This window comes from Bubalus bubalis, chromosome 22 (assembly GCF_019923935.1).
Source record: "Bubalus bubalis isolate 160015118507 breed Murrah chromosome 22, NDDB_SH_1, whole genome shotgun sequence".
Lineage (NCBI taxonomy): Eukaryota > Metazoa > Chordata > Mammalia > Artiodactyla > Bovidae > Bubalus > Bubalus bubalis.
In genome coordinates, this window is record NC_059178.1 from 59,339,881 (window position 1) to 59,353,675 (window position 13,795).

General features: G+C 51.9%; 1 protein-coding gene across 7 annotated transcripts in view; it reads right to left on the reverse strand.

Annotated features, from left to right (window-relative positions):
• The window catches only part of ZNF516 (zinc finger protein 516), a 101,155-nt gene that overhangs the window by 42,994 nt on the left and 44,366 nt on the right, over positions 1 to 13,795 (reverse strand). For all 7 annotated transcript variants that reach the window (XM_044934789.2, XM_044934788.2, XM_025273611.3 and 4 more), the window contains exon 2: positions 11,504 to 13,395. In XM_044934789.2, the coding sequence (XP_044790724.1) occupies positions 11,504 to 13,223 (1,720 nt within the window). In that variant the 5' untranslated portion in view covers positions 13,224 to 13,395. The remainder of the gene's footprint in view (positions 1 to 11,503; positions 13,396 to 13,795) is intronic.

Consider the following 13,795-nt stretch of genomic DNA (forward strand, 5'->3'; position numbering starts at 1 on the left):
GACCAAAGGCAAGTCACTTTTAGCCTATGTCTCAAATGTTACATGGGGCACACTTATACTAAAAAAGGCTATTAGATGTTTATGTGAAACCTACCAGGCATCCTGTATTTTTTATGCACTGAACCTCTAACATGTTTTAAGCTAAACAAATATATTATTTACATGAATGACTTCAAAGGAAGCACTGTATGAGTCAGACGCTCAGTCCAAAAAAAAAAAAGTGTCTATAGTGATGTAAACGCCAGCATCACATGTCATGAAGAAAATTACTTTTCATCTATACGCAGTATCGTTCGTTCAGTGAGAAGAGGGAACGTACTCATGGGAGACAGAGCAGAAGCCGGTATTGCCTTCAGGGGACCCAAACCACAGGGCGGCATTTAACCAATGACCGGTCTCTACAAGATGGGCCTCTCAGAGCCTCGGTGGCTCCAAGGGTCCCTCCTGTGCAGGTGAGGCAGTGGGGCTGGACTCAGGGGGCCTTGGCCCCTCCCTGCCTTATCTGGGGGCAGCGGAGCTGGAGGTGAGCAGTTCTAAGGCAAAAGACCAGCTTTGGGGGACCCTGCTGCTGCTGCTAAGTCGCTTCAGTCATGTCCAACTCTGTGCGACCCCATAGAAGGCAGCCCACCAGGCTCCCCCATCCCTGGGATTCTCCAGGCAAGAACACTGGAGTGGGTTGCCATTTTCTTCTCCAATGCATGAAAGTGAAAAGTGAAAGGGACCCTAACCTTGCCCTTAAAGGAAGTCACCCCTGAATATTCACTGGATGGACTGATGCTGAAACTGAAGCTCCAGTACTTCGGCCACCTGATGTGAAGAGGCGACTCACTGGAAAAGACCCTGATGCTGGGAAAGATTGAAGGCAAAAGGAGAAGGGGACAGCAGAGGATGAGATGGTTGGATGGCATCACCGACTCGATGGACATGAATTTGAGAGACTCGAAGAGATAAAGAAGGGCGTGGAAGCCTGGCGTGCTGCAGTCCATGGGGCCGCAAAGAGTCAGACACCACTGAGCCACTGAACAGCAAACCTTTCCCTGGACGGCCCTGCCCTGCACTGAGGGCATCAGAGGGAGCTGAGAAGTGGCACATTCCCCTGCAGCCCGGGCGGAGGGGCCGGGGGTTCCCCAGAGCAGGCTTGTGGGAATGACAAGGGCAGAGTCGCAGCGATCTGTTCCGGGCGCACTGGCCGCAGCCAGTCCCTGGCCTCGGGTCACAGAGAAACAACAGGCACAGGAGGCTCTGCGGCTGGACGGACCATCACCCGAGCCCCCTGCGCCCCAACACCATGCCTCGCCCTGCACACTGGGCACTGAGTGTGACCCGGTATCCTGTCCCCTCCCTTTGCCCTCGGATAGAAAAGGGGCCAGAGGGAGGGCAAAGGGGCTGAGCAGGATGGGGGGAGATGGTGACCGGTGGGCAGCGGGGTGGGCGAGGCTGATGCTGGACCCCTGGACGGAGGGAAGACCAGCCCCTCCCCCGCCTTCCCCGCACCTGCTCTGGGAGGTGTCCTCGTGTACGGCTGCTCCAAAACCTACAAGCTTCTAAAACAGCCCCCCCAACACACCAGACCTTCAAACCCAGAGAAAAGGATCTTGAACTCAAGGAAGAAAAACCCAAGGAACTCTGATCCAGAGTGGGAAAGTAGTCTGGATATTTAAAACGGATCCAGGAACCCTGCATCCACCTGGTGCTTTCCAGCTCGGGAGGCAGCTCTGGGGGTAGCTTTCTCTCTTCCCCACTCATGTGCAAGCCCAGGGCCCTTTTGTGATCAGTAGCAAGAATTTGTTTCTAAGTGGTGAGTAGGCTGTCACCATGGAAACTGCAGAGACTCTTTCTCTCCTTGGTGTTACACACCACCTGTCCAGAACTTTGTGTTCAGAGTTTACAAAATTCCCAAGTCAAGGACTGTGCAACCCCTTTCCTCGCAGCTGGAATTCAGGAGCTCTGTCAGCCACCTCCGGTGACACCCTGAACTGCACTGTGCGGCCAGTAACAACACTTCTCTATCAGCCAAGGAGCTTTACAAGAAAAAGAGCTTTTAAAGGTTTAATGCCTGTTTTTAACTTCATGGCCCTACCCTACCAAATTTCACCATTTTTTAAAAAAACAGCCCCAAATTGTATTTCTTAAAGACGAAAACGTTTGATCCACCCCCACTACTGTGCATTTCAAGTCCGACGCCAGAATAACCTGTGTAAATCATATCTCACGAATGCTGCAGAAATCTGTTTTTTAAAAGCCAAGAGCATCACAGACAAGCCTTGAATGGAAGCAATTATAGCATCCAGAAGTCATCATTCCCACATCCAAAATGGCATTCTCCAGCGGTCCAGCCCATCAGTGAACTGCCCGTTCGTCTGCAGGACAACCTGCCTGCAGGATTCTGGGGAGGAAGCCGCAGTTCCCAGCAGGCTTCGGACGTTAGGGCCAGCCACATACACCATCTTCTCCAGGACAGTCAACCCGTCATCAGAGGGTCCCACAGGGCTACCCTTTTAGATGGTATATTTCGGTAACCAATTAGACTGAAAAATGAAAAGTGTAGTCAGAGTAAAACTGGAACTCAGTTTATCCACAGGGCCTAAAGTCTGGAGTTCGCAAAAAGAGCGTGAGTAATACTCAAATCTGGTACATTGTTAGGAGAACATACTTGGCAGCTAGCAGTTAGCCTGAATGTCTTCCTCATCTGTGAAGACACTGCTCTCAGATCAACAGCTGCCTTCATAAACAAAGCAGAAGAGGAGGCATCCTTTGAGTGGACATGAGTACAGTGACCGCACACACAGGTCCAGGTAAAATCCCAGTAAAGCAAGTCTGACCTTCTAACCTTTAACCCAGAGAAGACTATCCCAAGCTTTTTCAATTCTAATAAAATACAGATCTGAAACTACATCTGTTTTAATATGCAAAGTATGCAAACTGTGCATGCAAATACTGGATCGTATCAGGAGCCTGCAAAGGTTTCACAAAAACCAGTCTTGGATTAGGATCTGTGCACAGAAAATTAAGAAATTAAAAAAAAAAAAAAAACTGAACCAAAGTTACGGATGAAAATTTAAGAACCTGTGCCAGAGACATGTACACAACAAACATACTTATCAAACAAAACCTAAATACTTGACTAAAGAGAATCTCAGATATAAATGATTCACTGCCCACGATGAACACACAGACCAAGGGTGATACAAATCAAATAGCACCCTCGGTACGAAGCTGGCTGGGCCAGAGTGCCTCGGAAGGACAGTACATCCTGAAAGAAGGGGTCCAGGTGGGTCTGCTTCTGAGGTCACAGGCGAGGACCGTGAACCTCAGACTCCCAGTGGGCTTGGCCACGGTGGAAGCAGAAAAGGACTGCTCTTCTCAGCAGCAAAGACCCCAGGGCCAGGGGCAAAGGCACTGGGTCCTCGCAGCCTCTCACCATCTGCACCCTGACGATTCCCCCAGAAAGACAGGTGTCAGTGGAGTGGACACCCCAGCTCACCAGGTGTGACCCCGCTTCCGCAGCCCAGGGTCATCCTCCTGCAGAGCTGCCCGGGACACCCCCTGCCGACCAGCAAAATCAGTTGGTTCAGAAGCAAAATCAGTTCAATCCAACTCTTCCCACAGAAGGCCACATCTCAGGCGTCTGGGGTGACAGACCCAAACTCACTTGTTTCTACTACAGAGGGGTAACGGGCTTCCCCAGTGGCTCAGTAGTAAAGAATCCGCCTGCAATGCAGGAGATGCAGGAGACATCAGTTCAATCCCTGGGTCAGGAAGATCCCCTGGAGGAGGGCATGGCAACCCACTCCAGTATTCTTGCCTGGGAAATCCCGTGGACGGAGGAGCCTGGCGGGCTACAGTTCACAGGGTCACACAGAGTCAGACGTGATCAAAGTGACCGAGCATGTATGTATGCACACAGAGGGGTAACATCTACAAAGAGGGGGCTCACACTTCACGTCAAGTTACAAGCTCCTGTCTGAACTGGAGGAGACCAGGCTCCTCTTTGTGACGGGAGGACCACAGGGGAGGAGCCGAAAATCAAAGCCAGCAGCACCACAGCGCACAGGGGAAGCCGACAGCCAGCAGGACAACGGGGGATGACGGACTTTAGGAAACGCAGAGACAGGAGAGACTGAATAGGCGTCACATCAAGTAAGCCTCTATGGACACAGGGCATGCATTTTTTATTGGCATCCAGGAATATCATTAATTTCTCCTCCAGAGAACACCCACTCGATGTTGCCCACAAGCAGCCTCCTGGAGACAGGATGGAGCCGGTGTGCCCACCCCAGTGAGGGCCAGAGAGGACTGCAGAGCTCAGTCTCCACTCCATCTTGGCTGCCTTCGGGGCCGGTGGCCATGGAGACTGTGGATCTGGAGCCCCGGGCGGGGCCTGAACTTCAGTGCGTTTTTCTAGGACCGTGTATCTAGGACCACAGGCTTCTGCCCCTCAAGGGACAAGCCAAGACAGACATCCTCTCCCAGGCTGGGAGTCGGACCCTGTGGACGCTGGTTCTGGTTCTAACTATGGCACCAACAAGAGCCGTGTGGACAGGACGCCAGGCGGAGCTGGGCACCGCAAGGAATACGGCAGGAACAACCCCGCAGGGGGTGGGTTCTGGCCCCCGCGTTCAGCCCAGGAAGCCGGACCCCCAGTGGCTGAAGGGTGAAGACACACCGCTACTTCATGCACATGGAGAACCGCAGCCTGGAGGCCTGAAGACGCTGGGCAAGCCACGAGGATCCCCCTGTGCCTTGGTTTCCTCTCTGTTAAAACAGGGGACAGACCACTATTCCCCAGTTCCCTCCAGCTCTAGATTCTACGATTCTGTCTTGTGTGAAGGGCTTCCCAGGTAGTGCTAGTGATAAAGAATCCACCTTTCAATGCCGGAGACATAAGAAACAGGGATTTGATCCTTGGGTCAGGAAGATCCCCTGGAGAGGGCAATGGCAACCCACGCCATATTCTTGCCTGGAAAATCCCATACACAGAAGAGCCTGGCGGGCTACAGTCCACAGGGTTGCACAGAGCTGGACAGTCCTAAAGCGATCTAGCAGAGCACAGCACATCTTGTGTGAAAGAGAGAAATGGAGACAGAGACAGATAACAAAGAAGCATTTGGATCCTGCTAAGAAGGCACAGTGTTTGCACGGCGTCCGCTTCACAGCCCGAGGACCATGCATCCCACGTGGGTGCCTCAGCGTCAAGAGAAAAGCTCAGAGCATCATCTCCAGAGTCTGATATGTCTCACAGTGTAATTCATTCATTCTGGAAGGTCAGAGGACACAGCATGGTGATCGAGCAAATATGAACACGCACGCCATGCACAGATGATCAGTGTTTGAAGAATTAGAATAGAATAAAACACACTTCTGAGGCTCTATTCCCATCGTAACTCACTCTTGCTGTGATAATTCCCAGGCCTACCAGGGGACTGCAGGGCCGGTGAATAATTACCAGTGTCTGCATGCGTTGCTCCTGGTTGCTAAGATGCTGACTGAACCACAGGGCATTCTGCGGTTGGCTGTCAAGTGCATCTGGATATTTTTCTTAAAGAACTTCAGTATATCTTTCTACTGAATAAGGATTTGATAGGAGGGTTTACAACTCTCGCTTTACTCCCACCTAAGTAAATACCTTGGTGTTTCGTCCAGTAGGAAAGACGAAGCAGGGCGGTAGCCCTCGCTTCTAGCTCAGAGGCATCCGCCTGCATTCGCAGCCCCTCCTCTGTGGTCTGGGATCAACCTGCTCTCCCTTCCTCCCTCTGCTGTCCCGAGTCTCCTCCCGTCGGGCCCCCACCCCGGGGCTGTGCTCCGGCGCTCGCGGGCATGGTGCAGGGAGCACCCCAGCCCTGGGGCCTGGCCCGGGGCCAGCATCGCGGCCGGGCACTGCCGCAGCGGCCGACCGACCCGCACGTGCGGTTATCAGGTTCTCATCGCCCAAGGTGCCGAGGCCGCCAGGGATGGGAAACGGCCCGGCGTGCCAGCGGGAACCGTGGCCGAGGGGAGCCGACCTCCTGGTCTCACTCGGACCCATCCCGCGGGCTCCCGTTTAACGGGGTCCCAGGACCACGCAGGACGGACACCGCCCGCGGTCCCAGGCTCACTCCTGCCCCAGCCAGGGCCCCGGGGAGTGGGGCTTCGTCTCAGGCACACGACTGTGCCTGGATGCGCCTGCCACCCCAGAGGTGGTGCTGGTGGTTTAGTCACTCAGTCGTGTCCCACTCTCATGACCTCGGGGACGATAACCTGCCAGGCTCCTCCATCCACGGGTTTCTCCAGGCAAGAACACTGGAATGGGTTGCCATTTCCTTCTCCAGGGGATCTTCCCAACCCAGGGATTGAACCCTGGGTCTCTTCATCGCAGGCAGATTCTTTACCCGCTGAGCCACCCAAGCCAGTTACACACATCCTGTTTCCCATCCTTCCACTGTATTTATGGTCTCTCCTCCTTGCCCCCAGCCCCTTTCTTGTGGTATCATTTTTAGCTTCTTGAGTGGGGGAGGCACTGATGAAGCCTTGCGTAGGGACAGAAGTCCTTCCCGGTCACTGAGCACCAGAGATGGGAACCAGGTAGGTCTGCAAGTGGGGCCCAGCTCCCTGGCTCAGAACACACCACGACATGGATCCAGACAGAAAGACAGTGGGGAGCATCCATGCCCAGAGCCCCTCCTGCTCTGTCCAAAGTAAGCGCTAAGTAACAACAAAAGCCTCCCACGCCAGCAGGCCCAGCTGCCGGTAAACGCCTCCCCCTGGCCCACCCTACACTCCACACTGGGACTACTGTCCTCTAGAGTCCCCCCAAATCCCGGCACAATGGGAGGACACGTAGCAATGTTTCCTCCCTAAACTGCTCTAATGACTGCCCACACTCTATGGAAAAAAAAAAAGAGGAGACTAGCCAGTTAACCCTTCTGGAAGCTGGGTGACCACGGCTTGGCCGGCCTCACCCACCCATACACCAATGTGGACGAGCGGTCGGGCTCAGAGCACATGCTCCACCAACATTTTACAACCAGAACACTGTGGCCCTTCTTGCAGTTACAACAGGAAAAAGATGAGCTGTAACGTCCCAAAGTGTTAGACTGGAGGAAGCAAATGAAGAAATATCAGAAAAATGGAGGCTTTCTGAAATAAATAACTTCCTCTTTCTGATGGTCTTTTCTTCCCTTGACTGTACTTTTTAATCCTGAAAACTCTCTCCTTAATTCTTCCAACTACATATAATACTGTGGCATTGTTCACAGAACTTTCCATTCTATGAAAGTTGAGTCATGATTTGTCAGTTAGAAACAGTCAAATATTTGCAATTTCTTTATCTGCAATTTCAAAACTTGGGGTTTTACTATCAATTACGTTACAGCCATCATCCAAAGATACAGAGAGAGGTTGGGCTCAGTGGATTATGGATTTGATGTGATAGAAGAAGTTAGAATAACAGAAGATAGTCAAAACAAGGATATATTATCCAATACAGGGAAACAGTCATTACTTTGTAATAACTTTAACTGCAATATATCTATAAAAATATTGAATCACTATGTCATACACTTGAAACTAATATAATATTGTAAAGCCATTATACTTTAACAACAACAACAAAAATACCTGGGGTAATCAATCACCTAAGTGTTAGCAGAAACGGTATGGAGATACCCAGTGGGAATGGGTTTTGCATCAAGTCAGGGCCCCCAGCATGAGGCCAGGCTTGCCCCGGGCGCCATGTCTTAGAGGACAGTGAGCTCATGAAGAGAGTCCTTCAAGACACACTCAGAGGGCTTCCATCACTCCTAAGTCATCCCAGCACTCTCGTGATTTCAATTCTTTCTCCAAGCGGCACCACGAGGCATGTGGGAGTGGAAGTGCCGGGTCTTAACCACTGGACTGTCATGGAAGCCACCTATTCCAATGCTTTCTGAGCAGAATTCCTCTTTGGTCTGTTCACCAGTCCACAGTGATGACTTGTGAGCACTCTACTCTGTGGTTGAAAATATTAATTTTTCTAATTTCAGTTTTATGCCCTTTCAAGGCTCCTCTTCCCGAATTAAAAGGACTAATTTTTGTGAACTCCAGAAGTGTACTTTCCATCGGTGTCAAGTCACTTTCTCAATGGAGACTTAAATCCAGCTCACTAACACATTTTAAATTATTGAGTTTTATTCACAGCTTTGCTCTTAGACTATTTTAAGTCCTTAATGAGGGCTGCAGTGACTCAGTCTTATGTGGAAATACAGGTAATGTGACAATCAGCGCTTTCCAAAGTAGGAGGCGGCAACACTCAACAAAGAATGTTTCATAAAAAAAAAGTTTCTTTCAATTAATCTGATCATGCGAATTGTCTCCAGATTCAGAAGCAGCGTTCAAACCCACTCCTGGATGTCAAAAATCTTTGGAGGAAATTATGGCATGATGGGAATTTACTGGAAAGGTCACAAAAATCTGAATTCTGATGTCAACTCTGCCACCACAGGTGAACTCACGTCCATGAGAACCAGTCTGATCTTTCTATGACTCAATTCCTATGTGTTTCCTTTCATAATTTTAACCAGTCATTCCACCCAGGTTCTATGAGAATTTAAAGTCATTTCAATGTTTGAAGATATAAGTCATCTTTCAGTGATAAGAAAGGCAAATATTTTCCAAAGATGAATGCATTTTTTTAAACAAAAGAAAGGTTCACTGCAGATCAAAATAGAGGATTCCAAGCACCCATTTGCTTTTCCCAAGTATTAATGGTTGTTTCCAAGTTCTCGCCAATCCCGGCCAATGAAACTGTTTTGTGAGTCATAAATCCATGTAACACTCCTCTCTCCATAAGGGGCATCTGAGATCTGAGATCTAACACCAGCTAAAGACACTTGCTCCTTGGAAGAAAAGCTGTGACAAACCTAGGCAGTATTAAAAGCAGAAACATAACTTTCTCAACAAAGGTCCATAGGGTCAAAGCTATGGTTTTTCCAGTAGTCATGTACAGAAGTGAGAGTTCAACCATAAAGAAGGCTGAGCGCCGAAGAACTGATGTTTTCGAACCATGGTGCTGGAGAAGACACTTTAGAGTCCCTTGGACAGCAAGGAGATCAATCCTAAAGGAAATCAACCCTGAATATTCATTGGAAGGAATGATGCTGAAGCTCAAACTCCAATACTTGGGCCACCTGATGTGAAGAACTAACTCACTGGCAAAAGCTATCTGATGCTGGGAAAGATTGAGGGCAGGAGTAAAAGAGGGTGACAGAGGATGAGATGGTGCGATGGCATCACTGACCTAAGAAATAGTGAAGGACAGGGAAGCCTGGTGTGCTGCAGTCCATGAGGCTGCAAAGTCAGACACGACTGAGCAACTGAACAAGAAGAATATTAAAGGCCTGCTATGATATAAAATTGGTATCTTTAGGAGGAAAGATACTGTCCTTTGGGGCTACAAAAAATGACCTGTGCGACCTACAATATTCAACATTTTACACCATTGTCATAACATAAAATTTTCTAGTCCCTCAACAAGCTATAATATTCTGTTGTCAACTTGCAAAATTCACTACTATATATAATCTTGCTATGGAAGCATCAGAGGCACCAAATTTCTCAAAAAGTAGATTACATATAGAGAAAACACATATAATCTCATTAAGAAGTAAATGATAACCTCTAAAATTTAATGAACCTGAGGGAAAAAAACAGAGTAAATTTCAACTTACAGTGAATATAATTTGATCTTTCCCACATCTTGACTTTAAAGGCACTGCTGAATTTGCTTATTACTGGGCATCTCACATCTATCATAATAGATGAGGTGAAGGACAGCTTTTCCAAATATTAAAAATATTTGTCTTCAAAGTTACAAAAAATTATTACCAGCTTAGCATTTTATCCAAATGTGCTCCAAAAAGTAGACACAGTGTTACTGGTATGTGACCAGTAAAATCTAAAGTTGTCAACATTTTTAAAAAGGAAAAACAAAAATTAGTCCTCAAACATGCCACCCGGGGTCACAATTGGGTTCCCCAGGTCATACATGATCAACTGCTGTTAGAATCCAGACGATCTCCCAGAATGCAAAGTACAGTTTCAGAGAAAGGGATATTATCTTGCTTCCTCCCACGGGTGAATGACTAAGAAATGAAATGCAAAATACGAGCTGATGCATAATGTGCTATTTTTCATTTATGGACATGTACACGTGTGCAGATTCAGTATAGACTGCCCTGCAGGATCAGAGAAACTTTTTACTACACTTCTACTGATTCTGCGTATACTTGAGTGTACCAGACGCTCACACAATACATTGTCCAGACCTGTAATAATTAAACTCTGTTCAAGAGAACTAGCTTCATTTTCAGTACGGGGAAAATGACATACACTCATGTGTTGTTTTAAAGAGGTGCACAGGGGCGGTTTTCCTCACTACAGAATACAAAACACCAAGCTGAAGCACTGGGATTTCCATCATCGCCAATCTTTCCCTAAAAGTAACATCCAGTCAAACCAATTTTCAGGGAGAAAGGAAAACATTCCTGGCTATGGGGAGAAAGTTACAAGCTTGTAACTAAAACATCACCTCCATTTAAAGGAATGACCCAAGACAAAAATTAATGAAGAAAATACCAAAATGTATAAAATTTATTAAAAAATAGAAACATGGTGGGAATAAAGTTGGCCAAGCATCTTTAAATATTTACATAGCTGCAACTTGGAAAGTAATCTGGTTCCAATTAGCCATCTCTAAACCCACAGGGTTACTGGAATCCGAGGAGATTAATTATAACTGCACACAATATGAAGGTCCTCTTTCACTCAGCTGTCTGGTGCAAGGAGAGAAGCAGAGGAAAGCGTGTGTGCCCCAGCTGATGGTGCGAAGAGAAGGGCCCACCTCGGAGGGGCTCCATCACCCGGTCTTCACTCAGAAATATCTGATGCTCCAAAGAGACCATGACCTCAACAGCCAGGGTTGATTTATGCAAACACTATAGGTAGTCAGCAAACAGGAGCCTCAAGTGGAGCTGCCAGGGGCCTGGGTCTGGACCCACCAGCCCACGCTCCAAGTACACATTGGGTACAGACTCTCTGAGTGCAGGGGCACCTGAGTCAGGACTACCCGAGCCTGGAATACCTGGGAAAAGGTAGCAAGCACAGAGTTACCTGGGGGTAGGGCCACCGAAGGATGAGGCTATCTGAGCACCAAGGATGTTGGGCCACCTGGGGGCAAGGCTACCTGACCTTAACTGCCTGGGCATTAATGATGCCTGCGCCCTGCAGCAGCAGTCTGCTGGATCTGGAATTCCCCAGCTCAACGGTACCTAGGCACAGGGCCATCCGCGTCCAAGATAACCTGAGTGAGCCTGGATCACCTGAGCATGAGAACCCGGGCAAAGGTTTCCTGGACGCGGGCCACTTGGGTATAGGGCGACCCAGCTACAGGGCTACCTGAGCCCAAACCACCTGGACGTGAGATACCCGGGCAAGGGAAACCCGGACGCAGGGCTACTGGGACCTGGGCCACCCGGGCGCACGCACTCACCTGCTGTGGGATGAGCCGGGGCCTCCTCTCCGCTCTCATCGGCAGCCTCATCAGCGAGGCCCGAGCCCGGGGAGTCGGCGGCGGCGCAGCCCGACCCAGGGCTGCTGGGCTGCGAGGCCGAGTCGCCCTCGCTGAGAGAGCCGCAGCGGGCACGCGGTGCACGGTCCCCGGGGCCGTCGCGCTCCCGGTCGCGGCGCGCGCGGCGGTGCACTCGCGAGTGCAGCACCATCTGGTGGTACGTGCGGAAGATCTTGCCGCACTCGAAGCACTCGGACGACTTGCCGTGGCCGGCAGGGACGGCGGCGCGGCGGCTGGGGCGTGCGGCGGGCCGGGGATCCGGGGGCCCAGGCACGGGGTCCCCGGGTGCGCCTGCCCTCTTGCGCGGGGGGCCCTGTGCACCCGGCTCAGGCTCGCGCTTGCGCTTCTCCTGGCTCACCAGGATGAACTCGCGTCGCTCTTTGTCGAAGGCCACGTCCCCGGCCAGCGCCTCGTCCCACGCCGCGTACTTGAGGTACTCGGCCGGCTCAGCCACCTTGCCCCGGGTGGCCAGCTGCCAGGCCTGGTAGCTGTTGACCGGGTCCAGCTCGGCCACGCGCCGCCCGGTCTGCCCGCGGGCGGGCGTGCCGGCCGCCGGGCGCAGGTTCAGGCACTGAAGGAAGAGCTGCTGGGAATCGGCGGGGCCGGGCGCTGAGCCCTCCCCGACGGCGGCCCGTGGTTGGCCGGCCTCCACCCGGCGGTGGATGGCGTTGTGCGCGTTCAAGCTGTCCAGGTTCGTAAACAGGTTCCCACACTTGGTGCAGACTTCATAGAGGCTCAGGCCGGCCACAATCACCTCTTCCTGCACCACGTCGTTGATGGTGGCCACGGGCTCCAGCTCGCTCCGGGGCCTGTTTTTGCTCCCCGCCTTCGGGCCGTGTGCCTTCATGTGGTTTTTCAGGAACCACGGCTCCTTGAATCTCCGGCCGCAGATGTGGCAGCCGTGGTCGAAGGAGCCCCTGTGCTTCTTCATGTGCGCCTTCAAGAACCAGGTCTGGCTGAAGGCCTGGCCGCACACCTCGCAGGGGAACTCGCCAGGCGGCAGCTCCGGCTTGCCGTTCTCGGCGAAGGCGTCTCCGCGCGGTCCCTGCGCCGCGATGTGATCCTTCTCCACGTGGCTGAGCAGGGCCTCCTCACGCAGGGTGGCGTAGCTGCACAGGCGGCACGTGAAGGGCTTGTGCGCCTGCTGCACGTGCTGCGCGAGGTCCTTCTTGCGCTCGAACCTGCTCTTGCAGAAAGCGCACTGCCCCGCCGCCACGCCCTCTGCCTCCTTCCGCGTGCTGCGCAGCAGAATCTTGCCGGTGTCCGCCTGCGTGGCGCCATTCAGGATGCGGTTGCAGGCCGACGTGCTCTTGGTGGGGCTGGTGCAACCGCCGAGCCCCTCAGACACGCGCGTCTCAGCCGCCTCAGGCTCGCGGCCCTGGGTTAGCGTGCCCGCGCGGTGCCCGCGGATGTGGATCTTGAGGTTGCCCTTCTGCGCGGCGCGGTGGTCGCAGTAGGGGCACTTGTAGGGCTTCTCGCCCGTGTGCTTGCGCATGTGCTGGGACAGCGAGCTCTGGAAGGGGAAGGTCTTGCCGCAGATACAGCAGCTGTGGCTCAGCGCCCTGTCCCCGTCCGCCTCAGGGCTCCGGCTGGCCCTGGACGGGCTGCGGCCCCCTCTCAGCTCCGCCTCGGAGTGCTCCATCTCGACGGCCGCGGCGGGCACAGCTCCTGGTCACGCGGGCCTGCCTGCCGGAGGGCGCCTTATCTCTCCATGTTCAGGCGAGAAGATGCTTCCCGCTGCCCCGCTGCAGAGGTGCGCCTGCCCCGCAGGCGGGCGTGTCCTACCTGGAGAGCATGGCGCTGGCGGCGAGCACCTGGAACAGAAAAGACACAAAGGCCTTAGGAACCAGGCTTCCCCGCAGGAACAGCGGCCCCATAACGTCCGCGGATATATAACGTCTACACACTGCTCGTTCTGAATCCCATTCCTGGCCTATTTAAAGAAAAGAAGCATCCAGCCAAGTTTAAACCGACCAACGAACAGCTGTTTCCTTTAAAAGATCAGTCACTAAACAATCAATGACTGGTAATAACTGTGTGCTAAATCGTTAAAATAAATCATTGTAGTTGACTGCGTGCTAAAGTCATTTATCGTCATAGATATCCGTCCCTGCGTGCGTGCGTGGGTGCTAAGCCGCTTCAGTAGTGTCGGACTCTTTGCGACTCCCTGGACTGTACCCTGCCAGGCTCCTCTGTCCATGCAACTCTCCAGAC